Below are 22,381 nucleotides of genomic sequence, written 5' to 3'. Positions count from 1 at the left end.
TGGAACTCACAAACCCCACTTTTCAGCAACTTTTTTTATTAAAAATGGGTTCATACGGCACTATTCACACGTTTAAAAATTATTTTACTACAATGTTTTTAATTTTCAATAAAATAAGTTGTATCCAAACAAACCTTTAGTGCTTTCATCGCATCTCACGTTATGCACAATACCCTCAATAATGAAGTGCCTTGAAGAAACTGTTCCCAAAACCTTATTTCCTTTCTCAAAAAAAATACGAGGCATTATTGTTTATCTTTCTATGAACTGAACAAAGCAGCATTAATAATCTCTATCTCTACAAAGACGACCTTTTTGTGGATGTATTTACGTGTGGCCAACTGGCATGTTTGTTATGTGACATTGTCAAATTCTCTTTATGAAATCTACTAAATAGCAGGCAAGAATCATTTATGACAAACCAACCTCTTTATCAAACGTACCATATAGCAATGAACAAACTTAAATGAAAAACCGACTGAAAAGTGTAGTAAATAGGCCTATCTTTAGGTGCCCTTTCTAGCCCTATCCCTACTTCAAGGCTCACAACTTACAGAGTGGGACCAACTTACCCATCTCTTTCTTTACTCAGCATCTTTGCTTAATTGGGTTAAAAGGGTTACTTGTCCCTTTCCATTCCTCCTCACACTTGGTTGGGGCTTTGGGATCTTTCTTTCATTCTAGAAATGTTTAGCTAATGTAGACATGGGAACACTAGGCATTATGTTACCCTACTAAGGTAAGCTTTGATTAATTCGTGCGAGTGACACTTCTTTATTTTCAGTTTCATTAGTTGAGCTTTAAATTATGATGTACTCTTTCGGTCCTTCTATCTCTTAACATAGTATTTGAGCCACCATGTGAGAAGGGGTTTGATGGTAAGAAGTTCTCATGAGCGTCGTCTCGTGAGTCTAAAGTTGTAGATCGAGTAGTGGTATGCCTCATCTAGTACTCAAGTAGTCTCATGCCTGCATAATAAGGTTTAAATAAAATGAAATAATAAACACATCCGCGAATTCTTTTTTCTTTTCTTTTTTTCTTAGCAAAAAAAGTATTAAGAGCTTACAATATCCATATCATAAGGCAAAACCGCCTTTTTTATTGTTTTTTCTGAATTTTTAATTTGCAAAAAGCATGTAAATCTTTTTGGTTATGCTCTTTTCACAAGCACAATGAACAAAAGATTCACAGGGTATAGTAATGGACAATTTCTTTTAGTTTTACCAACAGCTCCATGTGCACTTTATTGCATTTCCAGTTTCCACTTCAACTTTTGAAATTTGACCTGGCCATACCCAGAATGTAACTTTCATCATGCATGGGTTCCCACTTCCCAACATATAGAAACATTTTTAACACCATTCTTAGAGCACTCACAGCAGTGGTGCTATATTGCTATATAGCAATATTTTAGCTCCTCAAACACTAAAACCAAGCTGCAACAGTGGAGCTAAATCTATTTTTTTTAGCTCCATTGCTACAGTACACATCTATAAATAGATGTGCACTGTTCATGAGAGCTAAAAATAATAATAATTTTTTATTCCCTGCCCCCATTAAAATATTACCTCTCTCTCAACTCTGATCATCTCTCAACTCTCACCTTTCTCTCTCTCAACTCTCTCAGCTCTCTCTCAACTTCCTCTCACAGCTACCGGCCCACCCACACCCCCACCCCCACCCCCACGCCACCGGCTCACACCGCAGACCCACCGCCGGCTTACACTGCAGATCCCGCCGCCGGCTTACACCGCAGACCTCGCTGTTGATCCACGCCACAGACCCCGCCCTCTGATCCACGCCGCAGACCTCGTCCTTACTTAGTTGTGTGTGTTGTGTGTGTGTGTGTGTGTGTGTGTGTGTTTTTTTTTTTTTTTTTTTTTTTTTTTTTTTTTTTCTGTGGGTGGCCGAGTTCGTCGGCATCAGTGGGCTGTGGTTGGTTTCGTCGGCATTAGTGGGTGGCTCAGGTGGGTTTCGTGGTGGTGGGTGTGGGTGTTGCCGCCGATCAACCTTAGACCCACGCCGTCGATCGGAGTGCTTACTCGTGGATATTGGGTACCTGACTTGGAGATTTGGGTTTTTTTTTTTTTTTGCCTGCTGTGGACTACTACCGGTGGTGGTGGTGGTGGTGGTGTTGGTGGTGGTTGTGGGTGTGGTTGTGGTTGTGGGTGTGGCTGATGGTAGAGGTGATTGTGGCTGTGGATGTTTTTTTGGTAGTGGAATATATTATTTTATTGTAGTGATTATATTATTTTATTGTGATGTTTATATTATTTTATTGTGTTGAAAGCTAAAATAGATCCACTGTTGTAGTATGTATGTAGGTAAAATAGATAAAGTAACTTTTGGTGGAGCTAAAAAGCTAAATTTTTAGCTCCACTGCTGTGGATGCTTGCTTAACTTTCAATGATGAATCCCAACATGCTTTTTTCTAGGGCTCTACTGTTTGTCAGAACCCAGCATCCTGAATGACGTGGCTTCTTAGCAGATGCAAGTAACATGACATAAATGAGAACAGAACTGTATGAATGCTCAGCAACTTGATGTTAATAATAACAGTAAACTGTAACATATATAATTATTACAGGAATTATATACTAATATCCTTTTAACATTTCCCAATAACATATATAATTTTGCAATTAACAATCATTCAACCTTGATTTAAGCAACAATGAAGAGGTATCTTTCTTTCTCCTCTCTTTGTGACACCAACACTTTTTTTATTGCTATTAGTATTACAGGAATTTTCTTCTCTTTCAAAGATCAATATGAATCAAACTTCCGAACTTAGTTGGACAGAAAAAAATTCACTAGTTCATTCGTTTCAATGTTAACTTTGTAAACATTTCTAAAGAAAGGCCCTTTGAGTCACTTCTGACCGGTAAAACTTACGAATAATTAACCCCAACTGTCTAATTACTGAATTAGTTGCCAAGTAATCCAAGGACATTCACCACTAGCACATCCATCTCAGGTTTTCAATTGCATCAGAAGAGCAAAGCTCATCTTTTCCATAGTCCCATACGTTAAAGATAGAAAAGCTAGTTAAACATCAAAGGGAATAGCTGGAGAAACCCCAGCATTTTTCATTTGAAACACATACTACACTAATCTATAAATTACAAAAATGAAAATAAAAGGGGCAATGGTAAAACATTACACAGAAACATGCTCTCTCTTCTCCATCACTAGAACCAGGTTTGGAGGTCTTCTGTCCCTCCCTGGCAATCTTTAGAAGTATGGCATCAAACCCACTCTGATTGAACAGTTGAGCTAAAATCGCAGGATGGTTTTAATCAATGCATCAAAAGCTGGAAGTTATTGTCATTGGTTACCACCACATAATCGTATCCAAGATTGTTGGCACGATCATGAAATTCATCCATCTCACTACTTGCAATCTGCACGCCAACCAATACATTTGCACCAGTTTCACCCTGTTTTTTTGGAGGGAAAAAGGATAGATATCAGGTTCGATCAATTAAAAAACAATCTTAGGTGTAATCCTCCATATTAGAATATTAACAATGAACAGAAAGCTTTTGATACCAACCTGCCCACGGTAATGGAACAAACTTATATTCCAACGAGGACTAAAAGCATCCAAGAACTTCATCAGCGCACCAGGCCTCTCTGGGAAGATAAACCGACAAAGAATCTCATTTTGAACAGTTGATCTGCCTCCCATCTGAAAGAGATCCATAATGAAGTGAACTTGGTGCCATAATCCACCACTACAAGCACATACTCATAGGAGAGAGTGACCCATTACAGACTTCGTAAGTAGAGATAATGAGTGTAATACCCAGTTCAAAGCATAGCATTTCGTTATATTATTAATAATTATTTGATGTTAAAACAAATTAAATTATATAATAATTGTTGAGGACAATCTCACGTTTTGTTTTAAGCTCCTGCAAGTCTGATTGAATTCACACATTTGTTTTATTAGATTAGTGTAGTTGGTATATGTAACTACTTGGCTGATTTTTTATGGAGTTCCAATTGGTGTGAGATTATCTTCATGGGCCCAATTGGAGTGTTATTTTAGAGGGGCAAATTAGACACTAGAGATTCTTAACTAAGTTTATTTTAGTAATTGTACTTAAACCCTTTTTCTTCTCTTTTTTTTTTTTTTTTTCAGGAAACATTCAACAAAATTTTATTCATGAGCTGGTAAACCAGCTAACAAAACAATAAAAATGTCAAGAGGAACAGACTCCATCCAGACTAAAAGCAGAAAAGAAAACCTAGCTCTCCTAGCTAAGGTATGTTCTACATCATTGCCTTGCCTATAAGTATGAGAGAATGACCAAACTCCTTAGGAGTTTACAAAGGACAAAGCATCTTTTACTACAGTTGATTGTAATATATCACCATTCCAAAGAGAGTTGATGACAGTTTTAAAGCCTCCTCTGAAGATGGAATTGCCAAGGCCAACTTCTTGTACAAACATTACTGCTTGCCTAGCAGCTAGAAGTTCCACAGTTTCCACCGAAGAGGGTTTTGGTATTTTCTCCAATAAAGAATTAAAGATGCCAAGACCTCACCCCTAGTAATTGTGTTTAAGCCCTAGTTAGTCATTGCCGTTATATATATTTGCTAGGTCTTATTAAGTCAACCATGTAGAAGGAAATCTTCTTATTTTTCCTGAGTGTGACAACTGTGTTTTGCAATTCCTTAAGTGCTAAGCTTCAAGAGGGCGAGACCATAGAGGTATTCCTTTATTTGTTGAAGTTGATTCAATCTAACAACATGTGTTAATATTGATGGATTTGATACTTTACTAGGGTGGATGATTGATAGGAGCAGATCATAATAGGTTCACGTCCAAAATATTAAATCAAATCATACATTGAATTTGCTAGTTCTACTATTTTTGCCTATCATCACAACTTCTTATGAGTTTCAATATGAATGTTTAGCATGTAGTAAGGGAAGGCCTGATTGAATATTACGGAATAGTACAAATGGTTTATATTTATAAGTATGTTAGGTTTGATACAAAATCATACAGAAGCTTTATATAGCTAATGCAAGGACTATCATGGTGGCTGGTTTATCTTTTTTTTATATAGGTAATAAGACTATATATTGAAAAAATGAACATCATGCTCACGATAGTGAACACTCTGAACAAGAACAGATACAAAAATAATCAAGAACTAAAGGAACAAGAGGCTAAAAACTCAGATAAAGAAATACAATTAGTACACCCCCAAATGCGAGCCCAAAGAACCAGAGTACCAAAAATGAGAGATTTTAGATGATCTAATGTTCTCTCCTTGTCTTCAAAAGTGCGGCTATTGCGTTCCTGCCAAACTAACCACATTAAACATGCCGGGACCATATTCCAAAAGGTCGAATGATGCCTTCCAAACCAGTTTCTCCACATAAAGAAAAAAGAGCTAACTGACCTTGGCATTATCCATTGGATCCCAAACACTGCAAATGCTTTGCTCCATAAGGCATGAGAAAACTTACAATGAAGCAGGAGATTCCCCATCACAACAGCATAAACGACACCTATTTACCAGAAATCGACCTCTGTTGACAAGATTGTCAATGGTGAGAATCCCATCATTAGGTGCTGTCCATAGGAAGAAAGACACCTGTTTAGGTACCTTTGCACACCAAATGCCCTTCCAAGGAAATTCATCAGTGTTAGGACTAGATAACAGCTTGTAAAAAGAGCGCACATCAAAAACCCTAGACATGGTCAATCTCCAAACCCAGTGATCCTCCCCTTCACCCCTCGGCATAGAGGAATAAATAAGCTCAAAAAAGGAATAGACAATGTCTGCCTCCCAATCCTGAGGACCATGACGGAAAAGTAAATTCTAGCTCCTATTTCCTTCAGAATTAGATAAAACCAAGTCGGAGACCCATGCTTCTTTAGAAAGAGAGCATGCAAACATGGCAGGAAAAAGCTCCTTCAAAGGAATAGGCCCACACCAAGGATCACTCCAGAAACTAACACAGCAGCCCTCCTCCACATTAAACTGAATTTGACTGAAAAACTTCTCTGAGCCTTTCTTAATACTCCTCCACATCCCACACCCGTGAGAACCTCTTACCCCTCTAGTGCACCAGCCTCCTCTCCCCTCACCATGTTTGGCTGCTATAACCTGACACCATAATCTGTTACTTTCATTCCCAAAACGCCACAACCACTTCCCAAGTAAGGCCTTGTTAAACAACCCAATCCTCCGGATCCCCAAACCACCACTCTCAATAGGCAAACAGACCTTATCCCAAGCAACTAAAGAGTATTTAAAAACATCCTCCGAGGCCCCCCAAAGGAAATTCCTTTGAATTCTTTCTATCCTAGCTGCCACAGCTTGAGGGATAGTAAATAAAGATAAAAAATAGGTGGGAAGGCTTGAGAGAGTACTTTTTAACAAAGTAAGCCTGCCACCTTTTGACAAAAAAAGTCTTTTCCAGCCAGATAGCCGTTTCTCCATCTTTTCTATAATAGGATTCCATATCGACGCATCCTCATAATGGGCCCCAAGTGGCATGCCCAGATATCTCATAGGTAGTCTATTAAGAGGATTTTCAATTAGTAGATGAATATGTAACAGGGATATGCACTTAATAAGTTATCTAATTATGTATTAGGTTCTAATGACATTGCTCTGGATAGTTAAGGCCAAACATGTTTTGGTGATTCAAGGTAAGTAGACTTCGGAACATGATTCCTCTCAAGATATTGTATTGTGTGTGTGTGTTTCAAAGAAGCTTTGCAAAATAGTGAACCTTTTTATGTAAAGGTTCTTTTCTATAAGTATTGGAAATATGCTTTAATGTTTATACTGATCTGTTATCATACTATTGACATATATTTAAAGGTTTAAATATATTGCTCAATATTATATGTATTTTTGCTCGAGAGCATCATGTGGTGTGGTCTCTTATTGAGCTTCTAGCTCACCCCCCTTCTCCACCCCTTTCATATTAGAGCAGTGGAACAGTGGAATCTCTTTTGGTGGATGATCATTGAAGCCATAGATCGAAGACTTCATTGGGAGCTGAGTTAGTTATTTGACTATGCTATTATGTTTTCTTAGGATAGGGAACTTAGTATTCGTGAAACTATTTGAGATTGTATTAGGAGACTTTATTGTTAAAGTTCAGTTTGATGGATTTTATTAGAGAGTTTGATGGTTTGATTTCTTATTTGATGGTCCAAATATCATTAGCCAAAACCTTAGTTATCATATTTCCACCATTCCAGACAAGTAGAAATTAGAACTTTTCCAACATAAACAGACTCCCAAGGTTTTACTCTCTCTCTCTCTTCAGGAATTTGAGAGAAAGGAGATCAAAAAGTGGAGCTTTCTTCTTCTTTTTTTTCTTCTTCTTTTTTATAAGTAATCAAAGTTTTATTGCATAATAAGAACATCATGTTCACGATGGTGAACACTCTGTGCTTGAAACAAATACAAGTAACTCAAAAAGAGATACGAACAAAAAGTAGAAAATCATAAATGGCAATACATTGTGTAAAGAAGGAAAGAAAGACAGACTAAAAGGGAACTAGCCTGGAGAGTTGGTATTTTCATAATTAGAACCCATCTAATGCAACATTTTATGAGGCTCCAGTAAAAAAATCATTTCTTTTGGTCTATATAAGATGTCTTCATTACAGCATCAATATTTTTAACACCATAAGAACCCATGCATAATGTTTCTTTTTTGATAATACAATTGTGAGATATGAACCCTGGTTCTCCTTGTAAAGAAGACCAGTCAATATAACTAAGCTTCCAAGGCTTTTTTGGGAAGCCATGCCTAATGTATAAAATAAAATAGAGAAATCAAATCATAAGAAATAAATTAAAATTCATCTAGAGAATATTTACCAAATATCGTAGGTGATCTTTAACCAAGTCACTTTTTGTAAGATTGAAAGTCTTAAGTTGAGAAGATTCCATCCGCTTTTGAAATTCTTCAAGTTCAGAAACCTTGTGAACACCAACACTGCACACAATATCGAAAATAAAAATCAGATTTTTTTTTTTTGCTTCCCACGTTATTTCTTATAACCAAATCATCTCTCACATATACCCTAAAAAAAACTTTGTAAATAGGTGATGACATTTAACCCATACAAAAGAAAATGTTCCCAAATTCCAAAAGATGGATACCAGTAAAAGTTTGTTTTCATTGAAATAAATGTCAACAGAAAGATTTAGCATTTGTTTGTAATTAATACAGATTGACAAGGGGGTTTACCTGTACAGAACAATAGCTTCTTTGTCAGAGTTACACCTATATTTGAATTCAGTGATATTCAGTGGTCCTACCTGCCAATTCATATGTTCATTACATACCATGGAAAAGAAAGCTGTTCTGTAAAAAAAGTTCATCAAAGCTTCATTGACATACCAGTTCACAAAATCTTTTGAAGCTTCCAGGCTCCTCTGGCATAACAGTTGTAAGCACAGCTTCTTGTTGCCTACCAACATTAGCCAGTTCAGTCACCACCCTCAGTTTATCGAAATTCATGTTTGCTCCACTAGTTATTGCTACAACACTATCCCCCTCAAGACCATAATACTTGCAGTATGCTTCAGCTCCAGCAAGAGCAAGAGCACCTGCCGGTTCTAAAATGCTCCTTTTCTCCTCAAACATGTCCTGCAACATGAATACAATAATATTGCAACTCTCATATACCATTTTAAAGATTTAAGCTCTCCAATGAAATACAGTTCAATCAGACAGAAATTCAACTTTCAACACTGTTTACCACACTGCCTCATGAAGTAACACCCATCAATGCATAATCATTATTAAAACAGAGAAGCTTGCAAACAAACTTTAAAACAAGATAGTAATCTCACCTTTATTGAGGCACAGATAGCATCACGGCTTACAAGTACTACACCATCTACCAATTCCTTACATAAGCGGAAAGTTTCTTCACCAACCTCTTTAACAGCTACACCATCTGCAAAACCTCCAACCTTGTCCAATATCACTCTTTGACCATGATGTAAGGACAGTGCCATTGCATTTGCATCAGAAGGCTCCACCCCAATAATCTTTACCTGAATAAAATATACCAAAAAGAGTGTCCAGTATGAATTAGTCATGTCATAAGAAACAAGTCAACCACACACAAAATCAATCAAAAAGGGAAGAACCATGAAAATATATCTGTTAAGATTTTTTTTTCATATGGGTAAGTTACACAAGCACCCATAGGTATTGAACCTAAGACGTAGGTTCCCTTGACCATTGATCATAGTGGAAAAAAATTAACCTTAATTAATTTCAATTATCAATTGATGTGATCACATAGGTTCCCTTGACCATTAAATTCATGGAGTAAGATATAAAAAGCATGTAGGGCAAAATCACATTACTCTTTCAGATTACCATACGTCATGCAGATCAGTTTGGGCATATCTATCTAAAGAAAAATACAGATCAGGTTGGACTCAACATAAAGTACAAAGATGTCCAACAAGCTTTAGATGTATTCACATCGAGTACAGAAACTTGCAACACCATAGCCTTCAAGGCTTTCTATACACAGCCCAGTCTACTTCTGATTATAAGATGCATGCAGATGGTGTCTTGCCTTAAGCACTTTACAAGATCTAAATGATGCTTCCAGGCATAACACAGTAACATAGAGGGTAAAAACTCAGATATCAGTACATTATAATATTAGATTCCCTGATTAAATTTTAAGAAGTAAATTCCCCAATTAAATTCAAACACATGATTGCACTGCATTCAATTGTCCTTGGAAAGATAACATTGTTTGTACTTTATTAGTCAATGCAACCATGTGTTTGAATTTAATTGGAGAACCAAATGCACTGCACTTAAGGAACTGTGCCAAAATTTCACCCAAAATATTAATTGTTTAGAAAATCATTAGGAAATCTTGAAAACATATCAAACAAATTTAAACCCAAAACTAAATGAATTTAAAAATAAATAAAAAATCAACATACCTCTGGAGCAACCCTCTTTACATAAGCAGCAATACCAGCTATAAGCCCGCCACCACCCACAGGCACAAATATTGCTTTCAACGGGCCTTTCAATTGACGCATAATTTCCATCCCAACAGTTCCCTGCCCCATGATGACATCCGGGTGATCAAAAGGAGGTATGAAGGTACGGCCTTCCTCAATGGCCCTTTTTTTGGCATATGATTGTGCCTCATCATAGGCATCCCCCACAAGAACAACTGTGGCACCCAGCTTCTTAACAGATTGCCACTGCAAAATGAAGAATTCCATAGTTCAATTAAGAAGCCATATTTCTCGATACAACCATAAATTTGACATTGTACAAGATGTACCTTGATCTCTGGTGTAGTAACAGGCATAGCAATCACGGCATCGCAGCCAAGTTTCTTGGCAGCTAATGCAACACCTTGTGCATGATTTCCAGCTGATGAGCAAATGACCCCTCTATCCAACTGTTCTTTTTCAAGTTTTGCCATCATATTATAAGCTCCACGCAGCTTGAACGAGAAAACCTGCAAACCACAGCAACAAAACCATGAATATTCAATTAACCTGAATTTGCTATTCAAACACAAATAAACCCATACCACCAAAAAAAAGTGATAAAATTTATATAAAAAAAATAACAAGTAGCAACTGCATTTGACCATATAGACAAATGGAACTTCTGCAAGGAAAAAGGAGAGGAATGAATGTATCATATAAATCACTTAGAGAATAGAAGTCATACAAAACAGTCCAGTAAATTATAGTCAAAACCTACTTGAATTTAAACTCGGTTTGTTTCAACATAATAAATAATCTGGAAAATGTTTTCCATATTTTTCGTTGCTTGGTAACTAAAAATGTTTTCTATAGTCAACGAAAACAAGCCTTAAAAAGCCAAAAACTCTTTCCTGTTTTGTAATTGCGGAAAACGTTTTACCAAAACAAATCACTTCCCACCTAGAATTTCTGCATATATTCCGAATTTGGGGTCTGTTTTTCCCATTTGAAGCTTTGGCCCAAAATATAGAAAATGTGTTCCTATTTAAATTCTGCATTTGATATAATTTTTTCAAATTACAAGAAATTCTAATGATTTCCCGTGCAAACCAATCATTTTCATGGTCACAATCAAACATTAAACGAGCCAGCCTTCTATATATTTCTGAAGCGAAATTACAATTCATAAAGACTCAAAACTCAGTGGAAACAGAAAAATAAATTAAAAGTCCATTTCGAGTTTTGAAAACCGTTTCGCAACAGCAACTTCTCATAGCTTTTTTTTTTTTTTACGAACACTAATTTTAAATCTAAAACACCGTTTTGCAACCGCTAATACAATCGCATTGAGAAACAGGCATAAAATTTAAATTAACATTACAAACATTTTGAATAACAAAAATACTTACAGGCTGTAAATCTTCTCTCTTGAGCCAAACCTTGACGCCGAGACGCTCGGAGAGCTTGGTAGCGAACTGCAATGGCGATTCGATTGCCACGTCATAGACCTTAGATGAAAGTATGTTGGTGAGGTAACCCATTGCTTCGAGAATGTCTTCACCGCCGCCTTCTGTAACGGTGCGCTCCGGTACGGCTCCGAGGAAACCCGGCGGGTATTGCAGCGACTCGGGCGAGACTTTCATTCGAGGCGGCGGAGGAGGAGCTGACGTGGTCACCTGTAACGGATTCTCTCTGGAAGTTACGGCGGTTGAGGAGATCTCAGCCGTCGGTTTTGACAGCGTGGCGGCGATTGTCAAACGGTTTTTGTTTTTGGAGGTGGTGGTGGTAGTGTGGGTCCCGGCGAAGGTTGGCGGGGCCAAGTCGAAGTGTTTGGGGCGGAGGAGAGAGGAATGGCATGGGGTGAGACGGAGTGTGGAGGCGTCCATGGTTTCTAGAGTGAGAAATGGTCAGAGAGAGAGAGAGAGAGGCGTCTTGACTCTTTAGTTTTGAATCTTTTTGATTTTGGGTTTTGTGTGTATTTATTGTGCGCCGAGGAGCCAGGGTTGTTTGGAGTGGGGGGGTTTTTGTTGGCGCGTATGGTAAGTAAGATCTTTTTGTAATTTTCTTGTAAATTTCTTTTAGGGAAAAAATGTCCGCATACCCTGAACTTTAGAAGATTTACTCCTTCAACTTTATCTGCCGAATCACCATTTCGGCTAGTTTGCTGTCAAAATTTTAACAGAAAATACACGTGAGACATAAGTGATGCTTAAAATACCATAATAAAAAAGATGAGAAGAAGAGAGGGATCAATGGGCATTTTTTCAGAAACTAGCATTGGCTGCACGTGCAAGGCACGTGCTGCTCCAATAGTGAAAAAATTAATATAAATTTTACGTGTGAAATCGTGAATTTTGGCTCATTCAATTTGATTATATTAAAAAAGAATTTTAATGTAGCTCACCCAATTTTGGCTCACCCAATAAACCAAAAGCACTGTAGCAGTGCTATCCATCAATAATAGCTTACTTATGATTTGTTGTGAAATTAATGTTAAAATGTTGTGAATTTAACATTTTTTATTTGATATATAAGAAACTAAGATTTCAACAATTATGAAAATATTGTGATAACAATAAGTATTGTAACATTTTTTTGAAACATTTATTTTCAGTTGTAGTTGGCTACAGCCTCATATTTTATTATTTTATTTCGACTTGTAAGAAATTGACACATCAATAATTGTGAAAATATTGTGAAATTTGTTGTGTCAGTATAACAATATAAATGTCAACTTACATCAATATTTAAAAGAAAAAAAAAAAAAAAAACACACAAACCCATTACTGAAAAAAAAAATGACTAACTAAAACAAAACACTGTTCTAGCTAGAGTGCTGCACAGTGTAAAAACACTAGATGTACAGTGCCAAGACACTGTGCGCGCATTCGCGCTTTTATTATAAACATTTATTTTTAGTTGTGGTTGGTCACATTCTCATATTTTATTATTTTATTTCGATTTGTAAGAAATTGACACGTCAATAATTGTGAAAATATTGTAAAATTTGTTGTGTCAGTATAACAATATATATACCAACTTATATAAATATTTAAAAGGAAAAAAAAAAAAACACAAACAAATTACCAAAAAAAGTAACTACAGTAGCTACAGTGCCGCTTGGCACTGTAGGTACTGTGCAAAACTTAAACAAAAGGGTTGAAAAAAAAAATGAAGATACGTGCCTCACGAAAAGCACTGTTGCCGCTACAGTGCGTGCACAGTGCAATACGTTATTTGTACAGTGCCGAAGCACTGTAGCGGGCATAGGCGCTTTTATATATAAGATAACCATAAAAAGCAAACTATTCTGTTAATTAGCAAACTGTTGAAACAATTTTGCCATCTAACAATTCGAGCACGTTAGGGTTGATTTTGGGCTATTTATGTACCCACGCCAGCAGTTGACGTGGACTGTCCACGTAGTACGGGTACGGAAATCGAGTCTACTGGACTCGAGTTTTGCGTATGAAAATCGAGTCTAGTGGACTCCATTTCTATAAGTCCAATGGACTCGATTTCCTGGGGTGGTTCCACCACAATGTTGCAGCACGTGGATGTAAATCGAGTAAATTAGAGTCGATTTCTACTAAAGGAAATTGACTCTACTGGACTCGATTTTCTATTAATGGCCACCACCCCTCCACGTGTTGCATGTGGGTCCCAGCTGGGACCTATTTTCCCTCTTACCCGTCTCACTCAGTCTCTTCAGCTCAGCTCTCACACCCTCTCTTCACTCTCACTCACAACTTTCCTCAACTCTCACATAATAATCTTAACAACACTCTCTCACAGGTAATGTTTTATAATATTGGGAATATTTTTTGTTAGTTATATTGTGGTTATTTGCTTTTTTTTTTTTTTTTAAAGACTAGAACATGTTAGGAATTTTTTTTTTTAGTGCAAATATTGTGATTAATTTATTTGTTAGTATATTGTGATTAGTTTATTTGTTAGTATATTGTGATTATTTGCTAGTTTAAAAAAATTAATATTATGAGTAATTATTGGGAATATTTAGTACTAAATATTGTGATTAATGTTATTACAATATATTGAGAATTTTTTTTTTTTTTTTTTACTGTGATTAAATCATTTGCTAAGTTTTCTATAAAAAAAAAATAATATTGTGATTAATTGTTGGGAATATTTAGTACCAAATATTGTGATTAATTATGTTATTACAACATATTGGGAATTTTTGTTTATTTTTTGTTAGTGTAAATATTGTGATTAAATTATTTACTAGGTTTAAAAAAAATTAATATTGTGATTAATTTTGGGAATATTTAGTACTAAATATTGTGATCAATTGTTAGGAATATTTAGTACTTTTAGGTCTTTATCATGGGTATGAAATGGATTATGAGTTTGATACCTATGATAGTATTTGTAGTCTTTTTAGCATAAATTAGTTCAAGATATATTTGTTTAAGATTTGTAACAGAGATTCCAATGCTGCCAAAAACTCAGTATGATTAATTAAGCCTTCTACATTTCTCCATTTTCATTCAAATGTGTTATGAGGAGTTAGAACAATGCTCTAACAAATCAAGAATGTTGCTTATTAAGCTTGCAGAAGCATTCAAAATCCTTTTTCATTTTCTTTACAACATTCTTGACACCCCACATGTTGTTGGGGAGTCATAAATAATAGTAGTTTGTAGTAACATTGTCATTAAATAAGCTACTTTTTCATATGAGTAAATACTTGAATCAAGATGGAGTGGTCCTTGAAATCAGAGTATGACCACCATAAAAATAAAAATTAAAAATAACAACCTATTGGTTGTACATAACTTTGTACAAACTTTTTCGTGTGCAAATGATGAACCATAGTACAAGCATATCATTCAAACTGAGCATAATGTATTAATAAAATAAAAAAGATGACAACTTTTAATTTTATTGATAACTGATAAGTTACACAAATTTAGTGGGTTTTACTCTTAAACCCACAACCTTAACCTCCTTCATGATCTCACAAGGGGAAGAAGTGTCATTTGGGCTAGAAGAAAATATGACACCTACTTAAGTGCTGGAAAAAGTAAATTACATTTTGAGAATAGTTGAAAGTACTAAATAAAGAAAAAAAAAATGCTGCAAGTGCCACTTTTTCTTGGTGAGGACCATTTAGATTTAGAGGAACAAAGGCAGTTGTGAAAGAGTTGAAATGGGGCAGAGCTTATTATCAGAACATTATAGTTTTTTTGGTTTTCATAACAATTTGTAAAGGAAATTTCAACTATGATTTTAATATAGATGATCGTAACAACAACAATAATAGGAAGACTATCACCATATGCAAACATATAGTTCTATTCACTATTTGTGTGACAAAATCTATCAAGTGCAATGCATGCCAATAGAAAATCATCCATGACCAATAAACAAAAAATGTATTGACTATGAAAATATTATTTAAGATGAAGATTTCAGATTTAGTACACCATTTTGGAAACCATTAACCTTTAATGGTTGAAACTTTTTAAAAACTAATCAATATATTTCTCCACTGACAAGCCAAGTTAACTTTCATTATTTGGTAGTATTTCATAATCATACTTTTCTTACAAAAATAGTGTGTAGAACACTAAAATATTGTCCATATCAATTGTTACTGAACAATACCCAATAAAGTGCATTACTTAAAAGGTAATTACAATTATTCTATTTGAAATCCCATTCCATTTCTTGGTAGTCATAATATACAAGATTCTAAGCCACCTAAAAAGTATAGCTTTCAGAGAGTATATTGATATTTGAATGCCCACCAACTTCCATTGCAGCATAATACTAATACTCCTCATTGCATTCACAACTCCACTATAGGCTCATCACAATCAAATTGTTATGAATGCCTATCTACAATCACTGGGGACTTTCATTGGGTGGGTTTTTTCCATTTCCAATGAAACGTAATTAACACTACAAAATTTCAAGCCAAAAAGAAAGTCTGTAGTACAAGAACACATATCTAAAGCAAACCCCATAATATACAAGATTCTAAGCCACCTAAAAAGTATAGCTTTCAGAGAGAGTATATTGATATATGAATGCCCACCAACTTCCATTGCAGCATGATACTGATACTCCTCATCACATTCACACCTCCACTATAGGCTCATCACAATCAAATTGTTATGAATGCCTATCTACAATCACTGGGGACTTTCATTGGGTGGGTTTTTTCCATTTCCAATGAAACGTAATTAACACTACAAAATTTCAAGCCAAAAAGAAAGTCTGTAGTACAAGAACACATATCTAAAGCAAACCCCATAATATACAAGATTCTAAGCCANGAAAAAAAAAAAAAAAAACTCAAACAAATTACTAAAAAAAAAATTAGGCACGATAGCGATAGTGCCTCTTGGTACTGTAGCTACCGTGCAAAAATACTGTATTAATAAGTGTCACAACATTTTCACAAAACATTTATTTTCAGTTGTGGTTGGTCACAGTTTCATATTTTATTATTTTATTTTGACTTATAAGAAATTAACACCTCAATAATTGTGAAAATATTATGAAATTTTTTGTGTCAGTATAACATATATATATAATATATATACTCCACTATAGGCTCATCACAATCAAATTGTTATGAATGCCTATCTACAATCACTGGGGACTTTCATTGGGTGGGTTTTTTCCATTTCCAATGAAACGTAATTAACACTACAAAATTTCAAGCCAAAAAGAAAGTCTGTAGTACAAGAACACATATCTAAAGCAAACCCCATAATATACAAGATTCTAAGCCACCTAAAAAGTATAGCTTTCAGAGAGAGTATATTGATATATGAATGCCCACCAACTTCCATTGCAGCATGATACTGATACTCCTCATCACATTCACACCTCCACTATAGGCTCATCACAATCAAATTGTTATGAATGCCTATCTACAATCACTGGGGACTTTCATTGGGTGGGTTTTTTCCATTTCCAATGAAACGTAATTAACACTACAAAATTTCAAGCCAAAAAAAAAAAGCCTGTAGTACAAGAACACATATCTAAAGCAAGCCCAAAAAAGAGAAATACATCTGGAGCATTAATAAATAAATAAAATTATTTAGATCTAATCAAAGCAAGCAGATTGAGAAGGGGCACCTACCTTTAGATTGAGGTTGAACAGTTGTGCGAGGTTAAGAGTGATGAGGTTGAGCAGTGGCGCGGCAGGAGGTTTGAGTGAGAGTGAAGGTTTGAAGAGTGACGAGGTTGAGTAGTGGCGCGGCGCGAGATTTAAGTGACAGTGAGGGTTTGAAGAGTGATGAGGTTGAGCAGTTGGTGCAAGGTTTAAAAAGTGAGAGTGAGAGGAATCGGAGTGGTGTGAGGTTTGAAGAGTGAGAGACTGGACCAGTGTTTGGGTTTGAGTGTATTTGGGTTTGAAGAGTGAGAGACTGAGGATCGGTGTGGGTTTGAGACTCGGAGTGGTGCGGTGCAAGAGAGAGAGTGAGAGTGAGGATTGATGTTTGGGTTTGAGTGTATAGACTATAAGGTGTGTGGGTTTTGAGTGTGAGTGTAATGAGCGTAAATAAGTGTGTGTTTGAATTGGGTGAGGTGGCTAAAAAAAAACTGAGTCCTCTGGGCTCGAGTTCCAAGAACAAAAACCGAGTCCTTTGGACTCAATTTTTATTAACAAAAAATGAGTCATTTGGGCTCGAGTTCCATGAACAAAAAACGATTCCTTTGGGCTTGAGTTCCATGAACAAAAACCGAGTATATTGTACATGATTTCTATGAACAAAAACTGAGTCCATTAGACTCGATTTCAAGCCTACGTGGACTCTTTGTCCAGCTCAACTGCTGGCGTAATAGGAAAATCGAGTACAATATACTCAATTTATCACCCCAAAATCGAGTTCTCTGGACTAGAATTGTTCGAAACCAGAATAGTTTCAAACCTTGACTAACTAATAATATAGTTTGGGTTTTATAGTTATTTTAAATAAACAAATAAATCAGATCAATGGTTAGAATACCACTGTGGCATCCCTACCTTAGGGGTTGGAAGTCTTTGTCTTGCCATTTATGGTCCCACTGCACTATCCAGCTGCAAATATGGTCCCACTGCACTGTCCCTGTGTTCTCTCAGGCGTAATAACCTTGTATGTACTCGGACTTGGGATCCATTTTTCCTTCCAAACCTTGATCTGTTTACCATCTCCCACCTGCCACCTCATACCACATCGGACTAGTGGTTGGGCTGCCATGATGCTCCTCCATGCATATGAAGGCTTCCATCCCATACTAGCATCCACAAAATCACAGCTTGGGAAGTATTTTGCCTTATAGACCCGGTAAAATAGTGAGGAGGAATTTGTTTGGAGTCGCCACCCCTGTTTAGCCAACAACGCAAGGTTAAACAATTTCAAATCCCGAAAACCCATACCACCCCTCTCCTTTGGTAGACACATTTTCTCCCAACTCAGCCAGGCCATTTTCTTTTCATCCTTCACTTGTCCCCACCAAAATTGCCTAACCATTCCAGTCAACTCCTCTCATAGAGTGTTGGGGAGCTTAAAACAACTCATCGTGTAAGATGGAATTGCCTGAGCTACCGCCTTGATTAGTACCTCCTTTCCGGTATTTGATAGCAATTTTTCCTTCCACCCGGTGAGCTTGTTTGCCACTCTTTACTTCAGCTGTGCAAACGTGTTTCATTTAGACTTTCCCACTAGAGAAGGCAGTCCCAGATAGGACTCATGTGGCTTGATGACCTGTGCTCCAAACATGGCCTTTATAGCTTCCTTTGTGTCATGGTTTGTATTGGGGCTAAAGAAAAGGGAAGTCTTATCTTTGTTAAGTTGTTGACTAAAGGACTCCTCATAAACTTGGAGCACGCGCTGAATTTCCTCACCCTCCCTGACCGTAGCTCTTCCAAATATCAAACTATCATCGGCGAAAAATAAATGGGAAATGGTAGGTCCCCTAGCAGAGGCAGCCACCCCTTTGAGAGACTTGTTCAAAACAGACTTATGCAACAGAGCAGACAAACCTTCGACACAAATGAGAAATAGGTAGGGAGATAGAGGATCCCCCTGCCTCAGTCCTCTAGTTGGGGCAGTATGGCCACACGGTTGACCATTGACACGCATTGCATATGTCACTGAAGAAACGCACTTCATCACTAGGCTTATCCACCTTGCATGAAACCCTAGTTTTTCCATGATTCGTTGCAAACATCCCCATTCCACCCAGTCATACGCTTTGCTCATATCTAGTTTTACGGCCATCACTCCGTTTCTTCCTTTCTTCTACCTGTTAATATGGTTCATTAATTCATGAGCCACCAAGACATTGTCTGTGATGAGCCTCTCGGAAACGAAGGCGCTCTGGTTTTCACAAATAATGTCCTTCAAGATTAGTTTTAGACAGTTTGCCACTGCCTTCGAGGCGAGCTTGTAGGCCACATTGCACAGGCTAATCGGCCTATAGTCCGTCACTGTTTCTGGGTTTTTTGTTTTTGGGATAAGAACAATATGCGTTTCATGGAACTTGGGAGGAGCTACACCATAGTTAAGAAAGTCTAACACAGTTTTTATAACAATAGAATTTACATTTGGCCAAAAGTGCTAATAAAAAATGGGAGGCATACTGTCCGGGCCGGGCGCCTTCAGGGGGTGCATTTGCTTCAGTACCTTTTCCACGTCATGAGCTTTAAAGTCCTGCAGGAGCAAAGAATTCATTCTATCCGTCACCTTGACCTGGAGGGCCTCAATCAGCTCAGTACTAACTTCAACCTAGGATGAGGTGTACAGCTTTGTAAAGTACTCCAAAAAAATTCTGCCCATTATTTCCTCGTCCTCCTGCCACACATTATTTGAATCCCTGATCCTGGTAATGATGTTTCGTTTGTGTCTGTTCGAGGCCTTGGTGTGGAAAAATGAAGTGTTGCGGTCCCCTGACTTCAACCAACAGTTCCTTGACCGTTGCTGCCACATGTCCTCTTCCGCCAAGAGCATTTTATTCAACTCCATCTTCGTTTCCTGTATCTCCTTCATGACGTTACTGCTACTTTTCCTAACCTCCAACGCTTGAAGCTTGCCCTGAAGCCTTGCTATTTTCCTGCCCACATGACCAAAAGTATTCCTGTTCCACGCAGTCAGAGACTGACGACACTCCTCCATGCATTGGGAAAATGGGTGTTGGCCTCCCAAATTCAGTGCTTTGTCCCATGCATCAACTACTACCTCCTTGCACCCCTCATCCCTCAGCCACATGGCCTCAAACCTGAATAGCTTTTTCCGTCTGATTCTCCGCTGTCTATTTCGGTGTGCTTTCAAAACTAACATACAATGATCTGACGTGGAAGCGGCAACATGATGTAGGTTCACATCTGGGAACGTAACAGACTAGTTTGTAGACACCAAAGCTCTGTCCAATCTCTCTCTAACCCATCCACGAGCCCCCAATCTCCTGCACCATGTGAAGTCCGACCCTGTGTAACCTATATCTCTCAGGTTGCTTCGGTTGACCGCTTCATGGAAATTCTTCATTTGCCACTCCGGGCGAATATTACCACCCTCCTTCTCTCTTCCATGCAATATCTCGTTAAAATCTCCCATACAAATCCACGGGAGGTCACTCCATTTGCTTAGCTCCTCTAACAGTCGCCAAGACTCCTCCCGTTTATTCGTTTCAGGGTGGCCGTAGAAACCAGTAAATCTCCACTGTTTCTTAATTTGTTCTTCAGTAACAATCGCATCAATATGCCGGGGCGAAAATGTTTGGACATCCACTCTCATTGAACTTTTCCATAGAAGAGTTAAACCCCCTCCCCGTCGAACACTAGGAACTACTAGACCCTGTTGCCGATCTAGTTTGCGCTTAATACGTGCCATCTCCGACACTACAAACTTGGTTTCCATGAGAAAAACCAAGGTGGGATCTTCCTCCAAAACGATCCTTTGGGGGGCTTTCACTATACAGGGGTTCCCAAGTCCCCGACAGTTCTAACATACGGCACTCATTGCTCCCGGCGTGGCTGCCTTGCAGCCAACGCCGATCCCAAGTGTTTTGCCATGATTTTACCCAGAGCCATGACGTCTCTCTCTAGTTTCTGTTTCTTTCCGTTTTCCTCATCAATTAGAATATCCTCATCAGTTATATCTCTCACATTGGCAAACTTTGCCAAACAGCACGTTACTTAGTCAAAGTTTAGAAAAATGGCACTCAAACAAAATTATTTAATAATGTAGAATATTTTTTGGAACTCAAGTTTTGGGCTAAAAGCCTAGAACTCGTGTTTGTCAAACTCTTTAAATTCCAAAAATATACTACATAACTAAATAATTTTGTTTGGATGTTGTTTTCTTAAAATTTATCTAAAATTGTGTCATTCACCAAAAAATTTTCCTCACATTGTCTACATATAATTGTGTAAAATGTATCTACATTTAAATTTATACTAACACAGTTGTTTTGATGGAAAATTTTATTGATATATTCAGATGGCAGGATTTGATCACATAAATTTGGATTTAGGTGATTAAAATCTAAATATTTTGTTTGGATAGTTTAAAAAGGGTTAAGGATTTGGTCGTCAAGGGTTTTAAACTATAAAATCTTTAAATTTGTAATAACTTATAAACTCAGGCAAATTACAATATATCCACTTGTGGTTTGACTGAAATTTAAGTTGCCTACCCATAGTTCAAAATTTGACACTTTACCCACCTGTAGTTAACTCTATTAGATTTCTATAACCCACCTTTGTTAAAAATATGGCTAAAATACGTAATTTTGTTTCACTTTTATGCCTTTTTCCTTAAAAAACACAAAATACATAAAAATACATGATCAAATAAGATTAAAAAGAATCTAATGGAACACTTTCATCATTAAATTTCAAATCACATGAAAGCAACTTAAATTTCGGTTAAACCTTAGGTGGGTAAAGTGTTAAATTTCAAACCACGGGTAGACAACTTAAATTTCAGTTAAACCATAAAATGAGTAAGTTGTAATTTGCCTTATAAACTCATAGAATTTTAAAAATTCATAATATATACTTCAATATTTATAGATTTAGAATTAAGACATTTCAAATTTATCACTTTAAAGTTCTAATCAAAATTCAAGTATCCAAATGCAACTTATATGAATATAATTTTTCACGTTTTTCTACGTTTGGTAATTTATATAAAAATAAATTAGTTAAAAGAAAATTATATTTATGTTGAGAAGTGAAAACCCATGCATGATGAAAGTTACATTCTTGGTATGACGAGGTCAAAATTCAAAAATGAACTGTTGGTAAAACTAAAAGTTGTCCATTGCAATTTACTATTACGTACCTTGTGAATCTTTTGTTCATTGTGCTCGTGAAAAGAACATAAACAGAAAGATTTACATGCTGATGCCACCAAATATGCTCTTTAAAAAAAGCT

The 22,381-nt window shown here is 36.8% G+C and overlaps 1 protein-coding gene across 3 annotated transcripts; it reads right to left on the bottom strand.

Annotated features, from left to right (window-relative positions):
- Positions 1-2,960: 2,960 nt before the first annotated feature.
- Positions 2,961-12,044, bottom strand: LOC111997153 (threonine dehydratase biosynthetic, chloroplastic). 3 transcript variants are annotated; one of them, XM_024029221.2, is made up of 9 exons: positions 11,390-12,036; positions 10,328-10,507; positions 9,975-10,244; positions 8,850-9,056; positions 8,395-8,643; positions 8,242-8,312; positions 7,869-7,986; positions 3,557-3,691; positions 2,961-3,440 (listed from the first exon to the last, which is right to left on the bottom strand). In XM_024029221.2, exons 1-9 carry the CDS (start codon positions 11,864-11,866, stop codon positions 3,300-3,302), a joined length of 1,848 nt encoding a protein of 615 aa, XP_023884989.1. In that variant the 5' UTR covers positions 11,867-12,036; the 3' UTR covers positions 2,961-3,299. The 3 variants fall into 3 exon arrangements, with proteins under 3 accessions (XP_023884989.1, XP_065638109.1, XP_065638110.1); XM_065782037.1 differs by lacking the exon at positions 3,557-3,691 and having other exon boundaries at positions 11,390-12,041; XM_065782038.1 differs by lacking the exons at positions 2,961-3,440; positions 3,557-3,691 and adding an exon at positions 5,804-6,546 and having other exon boundaries at positions 11,390-12,044.
- Positions 12,045-22,381: the final 10,337 nt, after the last annotated feature.

Source organism: Quercus suber, unplaced genomic scaffold (assembly GCF_002906115.3).
Source record: "Quercus suber isolate HL8 unplaced genomic scaffold, Cork oak 2.0 scaffold_287, whole genome shotgun sequence".
Taxonomy (NCBI): domain Eukaryota; kingdom Viridiplantae; phylum Streptophyta; class Magnoliopsida; order Fagales; family Fagaceae; genus Quercus; species Quercus suber.
This window is presented reverse-complemented; position numbering and strand designations above follow the sequence as displayed.